The 21,917-nt window shown below is 38.6% G+C and overlaps 1 protein-coding gene and 1 pseudogene across 1 annotated transcript in view; both read right to left on the bottom strand.

Annotated features, from left to right (window-relative positions):
- Positions 1-21,917, bottom strand: part of AP4E1 (adaptor related protein complex 4 subunit epsilon 1) — an 88,526-nt gene that overhangs the window by 41,610 nt on the left and 24,999 nt on the right. The window contains exons 9-14 of the mRNA XM_003900931.4: positions 16,812-16,934; positions 16,601-16,710; positions 10,204-10,343; positions 8,401-8,513; positions 8,170-8,288; positions 84-386 (exon numbers count right to left, since the gene is read on the bottom strand). Of these exons, the coding sequence (XP_003900980.2) occupies positions 84-386; positions 8,170-8,288; positions 8,401-8,513; positions 10,204-10,343; positions 16,601-16,710; positions 16,812-16,934 (908 nt within the window). The remainder of the gene's footprint in view (positions 1-83; positions 387-8,169; positions 8,289-8,400; positions 8,514-10,203; positions 10,344-16,600; positions 16,711-16,811; positions 16,935-21,917) is intronic.
- LOC100997104 lies at positions 12,270-14,027 on the bottom strand (annotated as a pseudogene).

Below are 21,917 nucleotides of genomic sequence, written 5' to 3'. Positions count from 1 at the left end.
TTCCTGATATGTCACAAATGCAAGAATTACTCTATATTTAATGACAACGCAATTTTTAAAAAGATGGAACACCAATGTCTTACCGCCAAGTCTTCACAACTTCTGTCAACTGGAAGCAAGCTCTTCATAAGTTCCACATTCTCATGCAAATGTTTTAATTCAAATGCATGTTGTCTCATACAAGTATCCAAAGATATGGTAAATTCATGGATTAATCTCTCAACTGTATCAGAAGAGTGTGCCTGAGGTGTCAATTTGGTCACAGCAGCAATTAACCAGGTTTTTGTTTCTGAAGACACAGAGTCATTCATAAGTAACTTGTAGAGCTTAGCTATAACTTCCACTGGCGTTTCCTTATCTAAGAGGTAGGAATATTCCCCTAATACCTGTAAATAAAACAAAGTGATACTTATATACAAATATCAAGTTATACAATAGACTATACTCAAATCTAAACAAAGTGCCTACTGCTAGAGTGAATTTAAAGTAGATTAAACATCCTCTCATGGTGAAAAAATTATTAAAGATACAACTGTATATTTTAGGTTCAAAATTATACCAATAATTCAAAATGATTTTCCCCACCATTGTCATTAACAATACATAAAGCAGGATACCTTTACAAGTTTCTGAACTTCTGGAGTTGGTTGTTGGTTTTTATAAGCACTATCACATCCTGTTATTATTTTCCAGTAAGCATTTAAATGATGATTCTCATGTAATGATGGTTCTTACTACATAGTAAGAGGCACTTAAAGTGTTTCATAAAAATACAGATTTCTAGGCTTTATCCCCAGATATTCTGATTTAGTATGCCTGTGGTCCCCAAGGATATACATTTGAATATGCATCAGCTGATTCTGATGTAGACAGTTCACAGAAGAGACTTTAAGAAACACTTATTGGCCAGGCACGGTGGCTCATGCCTGTAATCCCAGCACTCTGGGAGGCCGAGGCGGGTGGATCACCTGAGGAGTTCGAAACCAGCCTGGCCAACATGGTGAAACCCCGTCTCCAGTAAAAATAAAAAAATTAGCCCGATGTGGTGGCACACGCCTATAGTCTCAGCTACTCGGAAGGCTGAGACAGGAGAATCGCTTGAACCTGGGAGGCAGAAGTTGCAATGAGCTCGGATCACGCCACTGCACTGCAGCCTGGGCAACACAGCAAGACTCCATCTCAAAAAAAAAAAAAAAAGAAAAGAAACGAAACGCTTATCTGTGTCACACATCTAACTTAGGCGACATACAATTCTGTAAGTGAAAGAACTGATAGGGACAGGAGGCAGAGAAATTCTAGGCAGAAAAGGGTGTGGTCCCTGGTGAAGCCCCACCCACAAGCCAAAAAGCCCGAAACCATGGCCCAAAGTGAGAACTTATATCCATATCCCTATTTTCCCATTCAAATATTGCCTTTTCCTAAACCACCCATGACCCTGCCCTGCCCTGCCCCATCCTGTGCCTATAAAGACCCCAGACTCAGCCAGCATAGAGGAAGAAGCAGCTGGATGTCGGAGAGAAGCGGCTTTACTTCAGATGGACAGCTTGACAGCGTAACTTCAAAGAAGAATCCAGCCAGAGATGGCTGGACTTCTGGAGAACATTACCTTCGCCGCCCCAGTCCCCCCGTCAGCTCCCCTTCCTGCTGAGAGCCACTTTCACCGGCAACAAAATCCCCTGCATTTATTATCCTTCAATTCATTCATGTGACCTCATTTTTCCTGGACACCAGACAAGAGCTCAGGAGTGAGTGCAGATACAAAAGGGCCCACTGAGCTGTTAACACTTAAGCTGTCTGCTGATGGCAGAGCTAAAAGAGCAGTGTAACACGCTCACTGGGGCTTCAGGAGTCGCAGGTACTCCCCACTAGATGCTGCCATGGGGCGCACACAGAGTTTTGCTCCTGCCAGAGCCCAAAAGCACTCCCTCTGCCTCCCGCACCCACTCACCTGCATGCTCACCCTCCCGCGAGGGGCTGAGAGCTGCAGGATGAGTAAGTGAAGCACCTGTCTCAAAGCCTACAAAGGGGTCAAGTTTTCTTATTTTAGAATCATTAATAAACTGATAATTCAGGAAGTATGAAATATTTCTGAGGCCGGGCGCGGTGGCTCAAGCCTGTAATCCCAGCACTTTGGGAGGCCGAGACGGGCGGATCACGAGGTCAGGAGATCGAGACCATCCTGGCTAACACGGTGAAACTCCATCTCTACTAAAAAATACAAAAAACTAGCCGGGCGAGTTGGCGGACGCCTGTGGTCCCAGCTACTCGGGAGGCTGAGGCAGGAGAATGGCGTGAACCCGGGAGGCGGAGCTTGCAGTGAGCTGAGATCCGGCCACTGCACTCCAGCCTGGGCGACAGAGCGAGACTCCGTCACAAAAAAAAAAAAAAAAAAAAAAAAGAAATCTTTCTGATATGGTTTGGCTCTGTGCTCCCACCCAAATCTCACTTTGAATTGTAATAATCCCCCACATGTCAAGGGCAGGACCAGGTGAAAATAACTGAATCATGGGGGCAGTTTCCCCTGCTGCTTTTGTGAGAGTAAGTTCTCACGAGACCTGATGGTTTTATGATGGGCTTCCCCCTTCACTCAGCCTCATTCTCTCTCCTGCCACCCTGTAAAGAGGCTTCTGCCATGATTTTAAGTTTCCTGAGGCCTCCCCAGCCATGTGGAACTGTGAGTCAACTAAACCTCTTTTCTTACAAATTACCCAGTCTCGGATATTTCTTCACAGCAGCGTGAGAATGGACTATTACGCTTTCCTAAATGGTGTTTATGGAATAATTTCATGTCTTTGGTATAATATTGGTACCAGCAAGAAAAGGAGGCTGGGTGATAGGCAAGGGAAAATGTATAGCTAGTAAGAAGGAAGAGAAGAAAAGGAAAAATAAATAGGACTAAATGAGTTCAATCCTTAAACAGTATGATTATTTTTAGGTGGTTTTAGAAAAAATGGAAGGTAGCTCCAGAAGAACAGGTAACAAAAGTACCAGTTCAAAAATCAATGGTAATGGATGTCTGCTTCGGGGAAGATGGAGAAGATGTATTTATCCCTATTCTTCCTACTAAGTATACCTAAAAACCCTTGATATCATATATAAAACATACAGCAGATTATCTGTTGTTTCATTTACCCCAGACTGGATATGGAGAGCCAGAAACCTGGAAATGCAAATGGGCACAGACAAAAAGCCCCAAGAGGAGCCTGCCCTCTAGTCAATAAGCCAAGAGGACAGAAAACTTTCAGACAATAACCCTCCTACTCCAGCCAAATACCACACAGAAAAATCTGCAGCCCCACCCATACCAGCAAAGGCAGAGTAGAGAATCAAGACTGCTACCCTCACTAGGCTACATGAGGTACCCCAAACTCCCCAGCAGGGTGGGAACTGAGAAGGCTGAGTGAGGAGTCAGGACTTTCATCCCCACTGAGCTGTAGAGAGGCCTACTCCCCTGCAGTGTCAGTAGAGACTGGGCAGGGAGCCTGCACTTCACCTCCACCGAGGAGAAATGCAGTGCCCCTGCCTTTCTCTGATGGGAGTGTGTCAGTGGAAACCTGATGGAGTCAGGATTTTCCCCACTGTTCAGCAAGCCACCCCCTCACAGTGTCAGTGTAGGCCACAGAACTGAAAAGGTCAATAGCCTTCTCTCAACAATTAATAGGACTAGACCAAGAATCAGCAAGGATATAGAAAAACTCAACAACACCATCACAACAGACTTTACAGAACACACCACACAGAAAAAGCAAAATAGATACTTTTCAAGCAACCACAGAACATATACCAAGATAGACTGTGCCTTGAACTGTAAAACAAACCTCAAATATGAAAGAACTGAAATCATACATAGTATTTTCTCTAATCACAATGAAATCAAACTAGAAATCAGTAACAGAAAGATAACAGAAAATTTTCTAAACACTCAGAAACTAAACAATACTTTTCTGAATAATCCATGACTCAAAGATAAGTCCCAAGGGGGAAAAAAAACCAAAAAACAAACAAACCAAAAAAAAAAACACTGAACTATTGAATGAAAATTCAATCAAGAGATTTTTCTTTAAGAAAATTGAATTTGTAATTTAATAACTCCCCTAAAAATCTACAAGTCCAAATGGTTTCACTGGAAATTCTACCAAATTTTTAAAGGAAAATTAACAGCAACTTTATGCAAATTCCTCCAGAAAACAGGAGGGCACATTCCCAAGTCATGTTATGAAACTAGTATTTACTTTGATACCAAAACTGGAATACCACAAAAATGAAAACTACAGACCAATAGCCCTCACGACACTAGATAAAATTCTCAACAAAGTCTCAAGAAATCTACAAGAACACTCCTAGAACTATGAAGTTAGTTCAGCAAGACTGTAGATTACAAGCTCAAAATACAAAATCTATTGTATTTGTATATACAGTTGGCCCTCTGCATCTAAAGGGAATTGGTTTCAGGACTCCCTGTGGATGCCTGAATCCGAAAATAGTACTGAACCCAACTGCCATCAATTGGCAAATGCTTCTGATCATGTCTTACACTCACAAATTTAATGCCTTTTCCATCTTAACTAAGATCTCACCATGCACTGTGACCGTAACTTTCGTAGTGTAAGGTATGACAGCAAAACTAACAGGAGTTTTTTTTCCTTCTTCACAATTTCACAGAGACAATTTCCCTTCTTACTGTAGAATTTTACAACCTCAGCATATGTTTCTTTTCTCATTAAGTCAAGAACTTTCACCTTTTCACTTAAAGGAACCATTTTTAAAGCTTCTCTTTGGCATATCCAAATTGCCAGCATCACAACTCTTGTGCAGTGGGACCATGATTAAGTAAATAAAGGTTACTACAATATAAGCACTGCAATAATGCTACAGTTCATCTGAAAACCTAGACAGCTACTGAGTAACTAACAGGCAGGCAGTGTATACAGCATGGATACACTGGACAAAGAATGATTCAGGTCCCAGGTGGGGCAGAGCAGGATGAAGTGGGATGGCTCAATATTTCATCATGCTACTCAGGACAACACATAATATAAAACTTATAAATTGTTGATTTCTGGAATTTTCCATTTAATATTTTCAGACCATGACTGGCCACAGGTAACTAAAACTGCAGAAAGCAAAACAACAGATAAGGGGACCTACTGTACCTGACCTGTACACTGTAGAAAGAAAGAAAAGACAATCTAAATTAAGTGGAGTGACATGCCACATTCATGGACAAAAAAAACAAATGGCCACAAAACCAATAATCAATTCAGGAAGGATCATCAACACTAAAGCCACTGAAGATAAATGAGGAAAAGATATTTGCATAGCCTGATAGAATCACCTGACAAATTAGTTATAAATTACAAAAAGGAAAGATACCTTTACAATGCAAAGATCTGGAGGTCACCTTCTTTTTTTTTCTCCATTTGGTAGAGACTGGGTCTCACTTTGTTGCCCAAGCTGATCTCAAACTCTGGCTTCAAGCAATCCTCCCGCCTCCCAAAGTGCTGGGATCACAGGCATGAGCCACCGCACCAGGCCACCATCTTAACCCAAACTTATAAACTTACAATCACCAATAAGTGAACAAACTGACATTATATATATCCTGATATGATACAGTAGGAAATACACAACATTGCCTACGCAGTATTCTCACTAAAAATGTTTAACCTGAACAAAAATAATCAGATATCCAGAATGTAGGACCTTCTACAAGTGAACAGCAGTCATCCAAAACAAACAAAAAAATCAGTCATAAAAACCAAAAGAAAGTGGGGTTCATTACAAATTTAAAAAGGCTAAAGAGACATAAGTAAAGGCAGTTTGTGATCCTCATTTTTTTTTTTTTTTTTTTTGAGATGGAGTCTTGCTCTGTCGCCCAGGCTGGAGTGCAGTAGCGCAATCTCGGTTCGCTGCAACCTCCACCTCCTGAGTTCAAGTGATTCCCCTGCCTCAGCCTCCCGAGTAGCTGGGACTACAGGTGCATTCCACCACGCCTGGCTAATTTTTTGTATGTTTAGTAGAGACGGGGTGTTACCATGTTGGCCAGAATGGTCTCGATCTCCTGACCTCGTGATTTGCCCGCCTCAGCCTCCCAAAGTGCTGGGATTATAGGTATGAGCCACCGCACCCGGCCTCTTTACACTTCTTAGGTATGATAACAGTTTTATAGTTATGTCATTCATAGAAGATTCACGCTGAGGTTCTAGGGGTGAAGTGCCACAATGTCTGCAATTCAATTCTAAACAGCTCAGCAAAACAAACTGTATATAGGTAGACCTAGATATACCTATAGATGCAGATATAGTAAAACAAATGTAGTTAAAAGTATTTAACTGGGCTAGGTGCGGTGGCTCACACCTGTAATCCCAGCACTTTGGGAAGCTGAGGCGGGTGGATCACCTGAGGTGGAGAGTTCGAGACCAGCCTGGCCAACGTGGCAAAACCCCATCTCTGCTAAAAATACAAAAATTAGCCAGGACTGGTGGCATGCACCTGTAATCCCAGTGACTCAGGAGGCTGAGATAGGAGAATTGCTTGAACCCAGGAGGCAGAGGTTACAGTGAGCCGAGATCATGCTACTGTACTCCAGCCTGGTGACAGAACAAGACTCTGTTTCAAAAAAAAAAAATTTCTTTAACTGAAAAAGCTAAATAAAAAGTATATTTTAATATCTTAGTCTTTGAACTTTTCTGCAGATGAGAAAAGAAAAAATTTAAGTAAAAATCTGGGGAAAATTTAAGCTAACATGCTGACATTTGGCAATTCTATAAAATATTAAAATGTGCATACCATATCACTTCTCTAAATCTCCCCTAAAGAAACACTCACCTATGTGCACAAGAAAGAATACATAAAGGTGATGAGCTGTATGCAATTACATGTGATTATATTACATAAAATTGTGACCTTTGTCTTGAAAAAAAAATGATCTCCACTACTGGCTTTGATGAAGCAGGCGGCCCTGTTGGTAGGCCACATGGCAAGAAACTGAAAGCAGCTCTAGCAGCTAAGGACAGCTGACAGTTGACAGTATGAAAGTGAAATCCTCAGTCACAAAAACTCAGCCACAAGAAAATGAATTCTGACAAACACACATGAGCTCGAAAGTGGATTATTTACCAGTCAAGCTTCAGATGATTGCAAGGTGCCAACACCTTGACTGCAATTCTGTGAGACCCTAAGCAGAAAATCCAGCTAAGCCATGCCTGGACTCCTGACCCACAGAAACTATGAGATAATGAATTTGTATTGTCTTAAGCCACTAAGTTTGCGGTAACATTGTTATGCAACATAAGAAAACTAATATAGCACAGATAGCCTATCAATGATAGACTAGATAAAGAAAATGTAGTACATATACACCATGGAATACTATACAGCCATAAAAAGGAATAAGATCATGTCCTTTGCACAGACATGGATGAAGCTGGGAACCCATTATTCTTAGCAAACTAACACAGGAACAGAAAACCACACCACATGTTCTCACTTATAAGTGGGAGCTGAACAATGAGAACACAGGACACAGGGAAGGGAACAACACAGACCAGGGCCTATCAGGGAGGGTAGTGGGGCTGGAGAGCTTTAGGAAAAAGAGCTAATGTGTGCTAGGCTTAATACCTAGGTGATGCGTTGATAGATGCAGCAAACCACCATGGCACACGTTTACCTATGTAACAAACCTACACATCCTGCACATGTACCCTAGAACTTAAAAAATAAAATAAAATAAAAAAGAAGAAGAAAAAAAAGTTAATAATAGAAGTATTCAGCACTGTGCCTGGTACCTAGAAAATGCTTCTTAAAGATGAACCTCTTTCTATTTGGTTAAAATAATTTACAGATTATTTTTAAAAAATAGTTTTTTATTTTTAAAAAAACTAATATAGTAGAGATAAACGAGTATTCAAATATTCAAACACGGATGCACATAAAAAACACAACAAAACACTGTAAACACAAAGAGATAAGTAAAAGACCAGACAAGTGAGATGGCAGAGAGAAAAAACAGAGAAGTAAATAGTTAAGTGATAGATGGTGGCCATTTGAAAAACTAATAGCTGAAGGAGTTAGCTGAGTAGAAGTGAATGGTTTCTGAAGGAAATATGTTAACATTTGGTTTGTATAAAAAATGTTTTAAAAATGTATGATTTAATGTACTTTGCTCACCCAACTCATAACTTGAAGAAATCTCTGTGGATAGAACACATTTTCCATATCTAGTAAAGTGAGGTAAGACTCAACTGCATAGAGTCTTAATTGCTGATCTTCTGTTTCATCATCAAAACCTACAAAGAAATTGATACACCATTTTAATTTCCACAAACTTATCTAAGGACTCTGTAATAAAAACATTTAACTTTAAAATGTTTACTTTACAGAATGTAATAGTCTACCAACCTTCTGCTAGTAGTCTCAGAAAGTTATTGGGAATATCAGGATGCATTACATCTCCTCCTACTGAAAACACAGCATTCATTGTCTGAATAAACCATGCATTATCAGGAGCATATGTGTCCACAGTGTTAAGAACAAGTACACTTCCAAATGCTACTTATTAAAATTATCCTTCTGTAGCAATCTTTAAAATAATAACTCCAATTCATCCTAGTATGGCATTTTTACCTTTAACCTCTGCCATAAATTGTTCCATACCCCAGTTTTATGTAAAATAGGTACTCAGTAAAAGCTTATTTAATAAACTTAATAAACTGAGTTTGTCACTTTAGCACCACACTTGCACAAAACAGTCATCCAATAAATAAATGTGAAATAACTGAAAGAAACAAACCAGCTAACTAGATGCAAATAATGGAAAACTATATTCTTCAAAAAAGAATATAATTCACTTCAAAGAAGCTAAATACTGTGGTATGTCTACTTGAACAAATCGTTTAGCATCTGTTCTTTTCTTTTCCCTTTTTTTTTTTTTTTTTTCTTTTTTTGAGACAGAGTCTTGCTCTGTCGCCCAGGCTGAAGTGCAGCAGTGTGATCTTGGCTCACTGTGACCTCTGCCTCCTGGGTTCAAGCAATTCTCCTGCCTCAGCCTCCTGAGTAGCTGGGACTACAGGTGTATACCACCACATCGGCTAATTTTTTTTGTATTTTGGTAGAGACAGGGTTTCACTGTGTTGCCCAGGCTGGTCGTGAACTCCTGAGCTCAGGCAATCCTCCTGCCTCCGCCTCCCAAAGTGCTGGGATTACAGGTGCTCAGCCTCTTTTCTAATCTCTTCCTCATCAGTTCTAAAGTTCTATCATTCTACTGGCCAGAGTTATAGTACTGACTAGGACAAAACTAGACTTAAACAATTTCCAATATAATTTCATTAACAGTATTCACTCACTCTTTTTTATAATTAAACAGTAACATTTTTTCACTTTTTTTTTTTTTTTTTTTTTTGTAGATGGGGTTTCCCTTTTTTTTCCCCAGGCTGGAGTGCAATGGTGCTCACTGCAACCCCCGCCTCCCAGGTTCAAGCAATTCTTCTGCCTCAGCCTCCCTAGTAGCTGGGATTACAGGCATGCACCACCACGCCCAGCTAATTTTGTATTTTTAGTAGAGATGGGGTTTCTCCATGTCGGTCAGGCTGGTCTTAAACTCCCAACCTCAGGTGATCCGTCCGCCTCGACCTCCCAAAGTGCTGGGATTACAGGTGTAAGCCACCACGCCCGGCCTAAACAGTAATGTTTTTTAATGAATGGAATATCCTTATGACCTGTAAAGTTCTTCTGACTTTTAAGAAACAAACTTGAAGAAGAGTAACATGTTAATAGAGTTCCCAACTACTTAATTGTGACAATTTCCAGCATAAAACAATAAAGGATAAGTTTTAGCATCCTGACCACTCCCACATACCCTCCGCTTTCCCCAAAACACAAGAACTTTTACTCAGAAAAGAAATCAAGATAGAAGTAGAGACGAGGCAGGACTGAAAGAGGAATAAAGAGGATAAAGGTTCCTCTATCTTCCTGCTCAAAATACTGACAACATGAATAAAAGAAACCAGCAAAAAAAAAAAAAAAAAAAAAGGCCATCTCCTAAGAGGTCTACACAAATCCCTTTTTCTGACAAGAGGCTTGAAAATCAGGAATAAAACGTATTGCTAGGTCTCTGAACTCAACTTCAGGTGACCATATCTATACCAATCATCTTAAAGTCACCGTGTTACTATTTTAAGACTCATGGTCCAAATAAAAGGATATTTCTCAGCCAGCTCTGCTATTTTGCCAACCAAATTGACGATGACATACTCTTCTTTGCTCTGATGTAAATATTCAAGCATTTTCTGGACAATAACTGTTACATTCTGTGCATTAGTAATTCTGTAAAGAAGTTCCAGAGTCTATTTAAAGAAGAGAAATTAAAAACATTATAAAACTATGCATAACACCAATGAGTACAGTAACATAAAGGTTGATCATACAGTTGATTCTTCTACTTTTATGGAGATCTACTGGGTAGCCAGTTAACAGGTAAGAAATGCAAATTTCAATGAAAAGCTTAAGAAAGGTAAAACTATTGTCAAAAAATGACTTATGATCAATTCCAATGTCTATAAGCTTTCTATTGAGATAATCACAATCTGGCATCTTTACATGACAGAATACTTAAGAGACTAAAAAGTTCAAATACAACAGATATATATTTTCTAAAAACATAACAACCCTTAAATATACATTACCTATAGCTATGGGTGTGTATATATGCAAGTGTATGTATGTGTGTATAAATCTAGTCTTGGAAACTATTTCCCATGCTACAGAAGACAGCAGACTATTTTCCAAACAACAGAAGACAGGCAAACAGCTTTTGTTTGGATGGACAAAGGCTGGTGGCTCAAATGCTCCAAAGCCTAGCAAAGCCTAGTTCAAAATCTTAGTCATCAAGGAAGAACTGTTTTATAGCTACTTTTTTTTTTTTTTTTGAGACAGGGTCTTGCTCTGTCACCCAGGCTGGAGTGCAGTGGTACAATCTCAGCTCAATGCAACCTCCACCTCCTGGGCTCAAGCAATTCTCCCACCTCAGCCTTCCAAACAGGTGGGACTACAGGCATGTGCCACCATGCCCAGCTAAGTTTTTCGTATTTTGTAGAGATGGGGTTCGACCATGTTGCCCAGGCTGGTCTTGAACTCCTGGGCTCAAGTGATCCTCCCACCTTGGCCTCCCAAAGTGTTGGGATTACAGGCATGAGCCACTGTGCCTGGCCTGTAGCTTTCCTTCTTTTCCTTTTTTTTTTTTTTTTTTTTTCTTGAGATGGAGTCTCGCTCTATAGCCCAGACTGGAGTACAGTGGCACAATCTCAGCTTGCCATCAAGACTGGCTAATTTTTGTATTTTTAGTAGAGATGGGGTTTCACCATGTTGGCCAGGCTGGTCTCGAACTCCTGACCTCAGGTGATCCGCCCACCTTGGCCTCCCAAAGTGTTGGGATTACAGGTGTGCCACAGTGTCCAGCTGCTACAGCTTTCTAAGTGCTGAGGAATATACCTCTAGCTGCTTCAAATAAGATGAAGGAAGACCAATACCAGAGTAAGCTCCCATTTGCATGGCTTTCCACAGCTCTAGATTAAGGTTTGGAAAATATAACTCTCAGAAATCAGTAAGTCCAAAGGCAATACTGAGAAAGCATCATTTATTGGTGTTTTAGGACAGCAATATTAGCTGCAAGATAATTTCCACATATTTGTCAAACTTGCTCAGTATATTTAGGGTTCTAATTTTTCAATCCTTATAGCCAGGACTTCAAGCACAAAGGATAACATATTTTGAAAGATTTTTTTTTCAACGTGAAAGAAAGTTTTACTATCTTAACTCGACCCAAATTATATTATTTATAAAAGTTATATAAATGCAGGCTGATTGTTTTGTAACAGTCAAAAAGCCGAATATAAGTAAAGCACTAGAAATACATTCAGTTATAAAAAGTTGACATCATTCTTCTAAATGTTATGTGGAATCACAGGAAGAAACATCATTGTAATCATTATTCAAAGTTATATATTAAAGATAACATAAGCGATGTTTGGTCTTAAATGTCAATTTGAATGTGCAGTGTCTACAACAATAGATCAGAGAGAAAGTAAGTATATCTGTAATTAAAACAGGAAAAAATGAGTTAGTTGCAAATACTGTATTCTTCAATGAAAGAAGAATGCAGATTAAGGATAAAACAGTTAGACAGTCTTATCAACTAGGCCACCTTTAAGGATCATTTTTCAGGGCAGCTAAAAGGAGCAACAATAAAGCTCTACACATATAACCAAAATGTATGCAATTAATCTAGTCCCAGCACTTTTATTTGTAGAGTTCTCAAATCAAAAGTAACAAATAATTATACATCAGGATTGTTAGGAATACCAATTATTTTACAACTGCCCCTATGTGCTTCTTCTTCTCTGACACAATTGGCACATATCCAGGCTTGCTGTGTTTAATACGATTAACGTCCTTTCTCTGACGAGCTTCTTTCATGACGCACTGTTCCTGAATCTGGCTGTAGATAGATTTTGGTAGATGTCGATGACAAGCTGTACGTTTTATATGAGGATGATGCTGAAATTTCTCCTTCAATTTCTAGTTATAATCCTTGGCTGCTTTTTCTCGTGATATAAGCATACCGAATTTTTCAGAAGCATTAGCTTTCCACAGGCAAATGTTCATTTCATCAGATTCACACTTAATATACTTGCTATCAGAAGTCCATTTTACACAGATAACATGTTGCATTCACTTTGTGTGATATACCTTCCTGCTTCAACTTTTGTCTGTAGGAAAGATTCAAATAGCTTTATTGAAACTAGCAGACAAAAACTCTTTCCCAGTGGGCGAGTACTCCACGTCAAGCACTGCAGATATATGATCCATATGGAACATTAAAGGAGTGTCCAGTGCACATATATCAAAAGTATGTAAGTTATAATCTTCATTTGCTGCTGTAAAAATGAAAGCTTCCACAGGGTTCCAACAGATTGTATTTGTTGTCATATCTAAGATAACCTTTTCAAAGGAGCAGCTTGCCTCATATCATACAGTACTATATTCCTGTCAGACGCACAACTTCCCAAGTCTCAATTGGGTTAAATTTAACACTACTTACACTGTCAAATCCCCAGGTCATTGAAGATATAGGATTAGTTCTTTGTTCATCCCAAACGTCTACTTGCTGTCCACAGGTGGCAAAAATAGCTTCTTTCCAGTGATGCTCAATCCCAGTATACACTGTCTTTCCTAATGTTGTATGTAATGGCTCTTCCTCATCTCCATAGCCTGGTCCATTCTTTTTCCACTGTTTCATAGTTTTGTCATCACCAATGGTGAAAAAAGAAGTCCCACAAAAGCGAGTACATATTCCTTATACAAAGCCTTCATGTGCTTGTATTGTACGGATACATTTCTGATGAGTCAGGTTCCAAATTCTAACCTCTCCATCACACGCCCCAGAAAGGACAGTAGCCAGGTTCTTTGGACGCTTTGCCAAGGTAACTGACTCCATCTTGGTGACCATCTAGCAAAGCAAGGAATGGTTTTGCAAATACTCATTCCATTTTGGTAGCATTTAAAGCTCTTACATATTCTCGTGGGACCTCAAAAGGATGTAAGGTAGGATCATAGTTTCTTGGAACTCTCTGGAAGTCCAACTTGGGTTCACGGACATAATTGTCCAGATTCCGGCTCGGTATCTTCATCTTCATCTTGGTTCCTCTTCTGGCGGGACTCCATGAGCTCTCTGCTAGGAGTTCTGCCCACTGCTTGACTTCTTTTTTAAACTGTTTCAGTTAATGTTTAATGCCACTTAAATCTAAAAATACATAGGCCACCCCATCAACAGCTTTCAACTTATGGAGCTGCTTCAGACATGCTCCCTGTGGACTCCAAATTATGTTATATAGTTTTAGATAACATACATCAAATTTATCTCCTATTCCAAGACCATGAAATATAGCATTTCCAGAACTGCATGGGGTTTAGTGTTACAAACTGTATTGCCAGAGGTCTTTTCTGTTCAGATTTGGTAGCTCCTTCTCACCTTCTCTCTTCCTGTATATAAGAGACGTAATAAAACCCGGTAAAAGGGAATCCTACCCCAAGCTACAGATCACCAAACATCCAAGGACCAAAGTTCTCACCGTATTATTTGATAGAGGTTAGAAGTGACAACAGCACTGAGAAGACAGTACTTTAGTGCCTTCTTTGGGCACCAAGGATACTCAGTATCTCCTCAAAGAATTCAAATCACTCATCTCACTGCAGGTAAGGGATCAAACAGGTCAACCTTCATAATTTTAAAAGTCGCCTATTTTCCCTTTGACTCTCATTTTTAAGTGCAAGTATAATTATTAAATACAACAATATTACAAACCCCCTATCTGTGGTTTTGCTTCCCATGGTTTCAGTTACCCACAGAGTCCAAAAAATATTAAATGGAAAATTCCAGAAATCAATAATTCATAAGTTTTAAATTGCATGCCTTTCTAAGCAGCGTGATAAAATCTTGCACCATCCTACTCCATCTGGGACATGAATCATCCCTTTGCACCCACACTGTATATGCTACCAGCCCATTAGTTATTAAGTAGCCATTTTGGTTATCAGATTGAAAATATATAAATATATTTATGGTTCAATACTATCTGTGGTTTCAGGCATCCACTGGGGGTATTAGAACATATTTCCATAAATAAGTGGGGACTACCATATAGCAGTAAGAAAAAAACTATACCTAAGTCAACTTTGTTCAACTTAGTACTCAACTATACAAAGGAAATGCGTGCTCTGTATCTGTTAAAGTAGAAGGACTGTATAACTATTTGTTACAGTCTCTTGGAGCCTTCTTATTTTTCTAGGATGTCTACACACAGAAATTAGTACGTCTGCAAACTGCCCAGACCCAAGGCATGTAACAATTTTCAGACTACTAAAAATATGAAATAAATAAATATATATATGAAGGCAAATTTTTTTAAATGTGTTTCAAAAATCCCTTTTAAAATTTAAAATTTGTAATCCTCAAAAATCATAGTTGTTTAATGCAATAGTGTTCTCTCAATAAACTCTCCTATTCTTAGCTCATTGCTTTTAAGATATTTAGATATTTAGTAAATTCTCTTTTTTTAAGAGTGTAATCATATCCTTTTTTTAAGAATGTAATCAAACATGGATGCAGCCGGAAGCCATTATTCTAAGTGAATTAATGGAAAAACAGAAAATCAACTATCACTTGTTCTCACTTATAAGTGGGAGCTAAACAATGGGTACACATGGACATAACGATGAAACAACAGACACTCGGGACTCCAAAAGCAGACAGGGAGGGCAGAAGGGGAAAGGAATGAGTTGAAAAACTACCTGCTTAGTACTATGTTCACTATTTGGGTGATGGGTTCAATAGCCGCCCAAATCTCAGCATTCCACAAATGTCCATGTAATAAACCCACACATGTATTCCCTAAATTTTTTTTTAAATTCTTTTTAAATCTTTGCTATTTTTATAAATAGAAAGAAAATTTTTTACTCTTAACTAGGTCCCATATACCATTTTAAATGAAGATATTGAATGATTTCTTCCATAAGAATCAAAAGAAATATTTATATAGACACCCAAGTAGACACTGAAGCAAATTTACAAAAAGAAAAAGTTGGAAAGAAGTATATTATTATTATAAGTGACATGCATGATTATATATATAATATATAATATACATAAGTAATATATATAAGTAACATATAGTATATGCTATATATATGTTATCTATAATATACAGACATATATGATGATGACATTATTATTAAGCCTTTCCTTCCAAGAAGTTCAAATCATTTTATGAATATCTTCATTAATTCTTTCAATATTTCTATCTGTTTGGTGGGGAATTAATGTTATAGATATAAAAGAGAATAATTAGAAATCACTAATTAACATCAACTGCATCTTAAAAATTATACAATAACAGGAGTATATTTTAAATTGTACTAATAGGAAAACTTGGGACCAGAATTCAAGTCTCCTATTGGTACAATGCTCAGACCGAAATTATATTAACGAACCCACACAGATGACTGGACCTAATTCCTTCAACTAATAATTTAAAGACTTTCCTGTGGACACTGACATAGTACTTTTTAGAAAAGTTACTTAAACTTTAGTAAAAATAATTAAATAAGCTGGGTGCAGTGGCTCACACCTGTAATCCCAGCACTTTGGGAGGCCGACACAAGTAGATTACTTGAGGTCAGGATTTCAGGACTGGCCTGGCCAACATGGTGAAACCCCGTTTCTACTAAAAACACAAAAACTAGCCACACGTGGTGGCACACACCTATAATCCCAGCTACTCGGGAGGCTGAGGCACGAGAATCACCTGAACCCGGGATGCGGAGGTTACAGTGAGCTGAGACCGTGCCATTGCACTACAGCCTGGGTGACAAAGTGAGATTCTGTCTCAAAATAGAAAACAAAAAAAGAATTGAATACATCCAAAAGTTAAAATATACACACAAGCATACATACACACTGCCCACCACTTTAATCTCTCTACAGAATACCAACAAAATGTTTAAAAATTTTAACACTTCACATATACTATTCAAAATACCAGTTTACCTCTCTTTTAATAATGGGATCAGGATGATCTAAACATTCAATTATTGTCATCTGGTGTTGAAGAGCCAGAGTAGGATCCTGTTGGATAACATAGGTAAGAGCCTTCAGTCCTAGAAACAAAGACACATTATACAAAGTGAATTGAAAGAAATACACAGCAAATTTCAAAAGCTATCTCTGTAATTTCTGTCAAAAGAACCAATAATCTTACCTAAATATTTTAGATTTATTTTAGGTGACAGAACAAATTTTCCAATGCACTTGGCAGCCTTCTCAAGTAATTCCGATTTAGGATAAATAGAATAAACTGTATGCACACATTCAAACAAAATAGCTAGAGAAAGAAAAATAAAAATGGCAGAAATGGTAAGTATCATGGTAAGGTATAACAAAAGAATGTATTTCTGTAGAACTTGTAATAAAACTAATTGGAAAGTCCATTTTAGTCAGAAATCTTATTTATGGACTTTTCACAGAAACAAACACTACTGTTTTCAGGCTTACAGTTATTAGGATTAGGTTACCACAACACAATTTTTAAAAAATTATATTTACTGGTAATAATTATGCATTTATTAACGTAAAAAGTATTTACTGAACACCTCCTATGTGCCAGGCACGGCTTCGGTACTATGAATATAGCAGTGAACAAAACAGATGGAAGAAAAGACCCTGCCCTCAAGGAGCTCACATTTTAATGGCAACATGAATAATATATTCATTATTCCTATATAAAAAGATATTTCCCACACTCCTTTAATGCTTTAAAATGGTTTATTCTCAAACAGTTTTGACCATTTACATGTCAAAATTGTGTATGTAGTTTATTTCAACATAATCATTTTATAGGATGATCCAATATTTATTTCAAAGATACAGTCACTACTCATACATCTTCAAACTATTCTTTAAAATAACCTCAAAGCATATAAAATAATCTACTAGACATCTTGACAGCATTCAAATTTGATTTTCTGATACAGTCGAAAGTCTCATCACTATGACAGATGATCAAAGTGAATGATGAAAATGGACACTAAAGTTCTTTTCAAATTATTTGAAAAAGCATGAGACAAGCAGTTGGAGCTTTGCCATGGTAAAGAAAAATCACTGAGAGGCCATTAAGTCCTATATGTTCTATGGAATCACAGTAACAGAAGTGTGACACAGTGAAGGTACAGAATCAACACTTAAAAACTGTTCTAGTACAAGTTGAAGCATATCAAGTGTCCTGATACAATCATTCCTTCTCTATTTCTAAAAGCTTAAAACATAACCAGACATTCTCTTTATGTACAAAATATATTCTGAATATTCAGCTAGCTATGTTTTACACTATGTTGCCTACCAATTAATGCACAAATAAATTTTGTGGAAAAAACCTCTATAAACCTCTTCCTTTTTCTCAAATTTACATGGAAAGAAAAGACAAAAAAAAATTTTAAACCTTTTCCATAACAGAGACAGAAAAAAATAAGAAATCAGAAATATTAATTTTTCTTTAAGAAAAGAACTGCCGCCGGGCGCGGTGGCTCAAGCCTGTAATCCCAGCACTTTGGGAGGCCGAGACGGGCGGATCACGAGGTCAGGAGTTCGAGACCATCCTGGCTAACACGGTGAAACCCCGTCTCTACTAAAAAATACAAAAAACTAGCCGGGCGAGGTGGTGGGCGCCTGTAGTCCCAGCTACTCGGGAGGCTGAGGCAGGAGAATGGCGTAAAAACCCGGGAGGCGGAGCTTGCAATGAGCTGAGATCCGGCCACTGCACTCCAGCCTGGGGGACACAGCGAGACTCCGTCTCAAAAAAAAAAAAAAAAGAAAAGAAAAGAACTGCCTTTAAAGGAAAAACTACAGACTAAGTTAGCTGAACCTGAAGAGGCTTTGTATATTCAGATGCTATGCTTTAAAATGTCTTTACTCTGTGCTGTGAAAAAAGTTGTCTTTATGATTCATGAACTAGACAAACTAAACAAAGAGGAACTTTGTCAATCGGCTAATAAGATAAGGCAGGAATGGAGAAACTGCCACTAAATCCAGCCTTCAGCCTATTTTTAAATTGCCACTAAATCCAGCTTTCATCCTATTTTCATAGGCCTGTGAACTAAAGAATGATTTTTACATTTTTAAAAGGCTGTAAAAAACAAAACAAAAAACAAAGGAGAATATGCAACAGAAACCTCCATGACCTGCAAAGCCTAAAATATTTACTATCTGGCCCTCTTTTCAGAAAAAGTTTGCTGAACTGTGAACTACCATGACAGTCCTAAGATTTCAAATGATGATATTCCATTTTCCATCATAACTGACACATTTTTCATTATGGCTTCCTACCAATAAGAACTCTCTTGGGATTAAATTGTTTTAATCCCAAGCCTGCCATTACCCATCCAAAATTTAAACATTTATATTTAGATGCTCATAAAGTTTCTGGGATGCCAATATGGGAAAAAAATAATAGTTCAAAAAGTGCACTTATTATTAGTCTCCTTAGGCATAATTGAGCTGAAAATTAATTTAATGGATTTTAAAATTATTTTCTCACCTAGATCTAAGTCATTTTATTCTCCAACTCTACAAATATCTGTTCATAAGTTCATAATTGAAAGAGCAGTCACTCTGCTGTCTCCTCTCTGTAGTGGTGAAGTAAAATACAACTGAAAATTTCTTTTTTTTTTTTTGAGATGTAGTCTGCAACCTCCACCCCCCAGGTTCAAGTGATTCTCCTGCCTTGGCGTCCCAAGTAGCTGGCAGTACAAGCGTGCACCAACATGCCCGGCTAATTTTTGTATTTTTAGTAGAGACAGGGTTCCACCATGTTGGCCAGGCTGGTTTTCAACTCCTGACCTCAAGTGATCTGCTCAACTTAGCCTCCCAATGTGCTGGGATTACAGGCATGAGCCACCGTGCCTGGCCACAACTGAGGGTTTCTATACCTAAAAATACAACATGGAACTTGGTTACTCTTCAGTACTCTTGGTTACTCTCTTGGTACTAATTAAAATACTACAAAGTATATATTACTAAATTAAAAATTAATAATGTTCTACCATTCATGACACTGCATTTTCATCATAGATATTTTGGGTTGGATCATGTATGCTCAAACAAAATGTGAAGTTCTTCTGACACCTTATCCCTCAGAATAGTTTACTCTCACCTTAATTAAGTTAAATAAGTATCTACTGACATTATTCTGGCAGGGGGGGGGGTATCACCCAATGGGAATGGAATCCAGGCTCTCTACTCTGTCTCCTTTGATACCTGGGGATGGAAAGGCTCCTGGTTATTGCTGGAGGAAGTATCAACCGATTCTGCCCTGCCTGGGAGAGAGAGGGGTACCTCATTACTGCTCTCCTTGTGGCCTCCAGTGATACTATGAGGGAGAGGCCTCATTATTGCTCATCAGGGAGGGAAGTTCTGACTGTCCACCAGGCTTTCTCTAACACCCCCACCTCCGAACTCTGGCCGCAAAGAGGGAAAAAGTACCTCATTACTCCCTACTCCCAGATGGGAAAAATCCAGACTTCCCAAGTCACCTCCACTGACAGTGTAAGGAAGGGGCCTTCCTTATGACCTGGCATCAGTGAAATTCCAGCTTCCTCTTGGGCTTCTGTCACCACTCTAGTGGGGGGTCAGGGAGGGTGTGTTGGGGCACCTCATTATACCTGGTGAGGATGGACATCTTGGTTTTTCACTCAGTCTTTGCTGGAGGGGATGGCTCCACAGTTTTCTCCTATGCTTGGATGGAATAGAGGGGTTATTGTCTAAAAGTTTTCTACCTTGCTTATTTCCCTTTTCTTCTTGGTCCTTTGGTGAGAGAGGGCAGGCTTTTCTTGGGGTGCTTTTGTCTGTGTCTGTTGGCATTTCCAGACTGCTGGCTCTTCAGTACCCAGTCTGGGGTACCTGAGGCAAAAAGAAAACCCAGGGTACGCACCACCATGTCTGTTTCTTTCCTTGTATCCTGACGTCTCTAACCAGCCTGACTTGTTCTCGAGTCTTATGTTTCTTATACACAGTATCCAAGGGTTTTAGGTGAAGTTAGTGAGAGAAAAAAAAAAATGGAAAAGTCTACATACTACATATCTACATACTTTTGATGGTCTTTGTCCCCTGTACTCCATTTTATATAATTCTCTCAATTTACTAATTTACTAAAAATGACATTCTCATGTTATCAGTACCCTACCCAAAAATCTCCCATACCTCCAGATTTACAAATCCAGCTGTTGTGAGAGGTCCTCCACAATACAGCCTTTCCACTGCTCCCCACCATAAATTATCCTTTCTGACTGGTGAGACATTGTTTCTGAAACTGTTTTTGAATAGCCCCATGTCTACACTTTCTCTCAAGTTCCCTCCACCTAAAAGCCCCTTCAACCTCCCTTCTGCCTAGCTAAATCTTATCTACCTTTCAGGGTCCTATCAGGTCAATAAATCCCTATCTGTGCCCTCAGGTCCTTAATGATCTCTACTTCCCAGGAACTCCTACAATACTTATTTCCCTGAACTATCCCTTCACATTCTGCCTTACACTGTTATTAAGCTTTCAAGAACAAGTTATCTTTCCACTATATTGTAAATTTCTTAAAGACAAAGGTTACATATTATACTTCTTCATATCCTATACACCACTTTATACAATGCCTAGCACATAGCAGATATTCAATAAATGTCTTTAATGTAATTTATTTCTTGATTAGACACTAAATTGTAATACAGCTTCCATAAAAATATGATATAGAAAGTATTAATACTGAAACCCACTTAGATAACTGATAAAGTAAATAACTTTTTCTTCCTTTAATTCAATTAAAGCACATTACTCATTAACACAGTGCCAGCTACTGAGATATGCTGGTTAATAAGAGAGACACAGTCCCTGCCCTTATAAAGTTTACAGTTAAAATTAACATTCTTAAGGGGTAAAATATCTGTATCAGGATTGCTAGCGAATACTCTACCACTGATATAATCAATATAAGTTGTAAGCTCTATCAATACAGACAAAGGGAAAAGCATAACAATGAAAAGCTAAACAAAGGAAATGAAACAACAGGAACTATAAGGTTTCTCTGGCGAGGTGAAACACTGGATCAAGAGCCTGCAAAGAAACAAACTATTGGTGTTGGTTTAAGCAATCTTTTTTTCTTTTGAGACGGACTCTCACTCTGTAGCACAGGCTAGAGTGCAACGGCACGATCTTGGCTTACTGCAACCTCTGCCTCTCGGTCCCGGTTCAAGCAATTCTCCTGCCTCAGCCTCCCGAGTAGCTGGGATTACAGGAACGCGCCACCATGCCCAGCTAATGTTTGTACTT

This window comes from Papio anubis, unplaced genomic scaffold, assembly GCF_008728515.1.
Source record: "Papio anubis isolate 15944 unplaced genomic scaffold, Panubis1.0 scaffold106, whole genome shotgun sequence".
NCBI classification, from domain to species: domain Eukaryota; kingdom Metazoa; phylum Chordata; class Mammalia; order Primates; family Cercopithecidae; genus Papio; species Papio anubis.
Note: the sequence above shows the minus strand (reverse complement) of the source record. Positions and strands in the feature narration are given on the sequence as shown.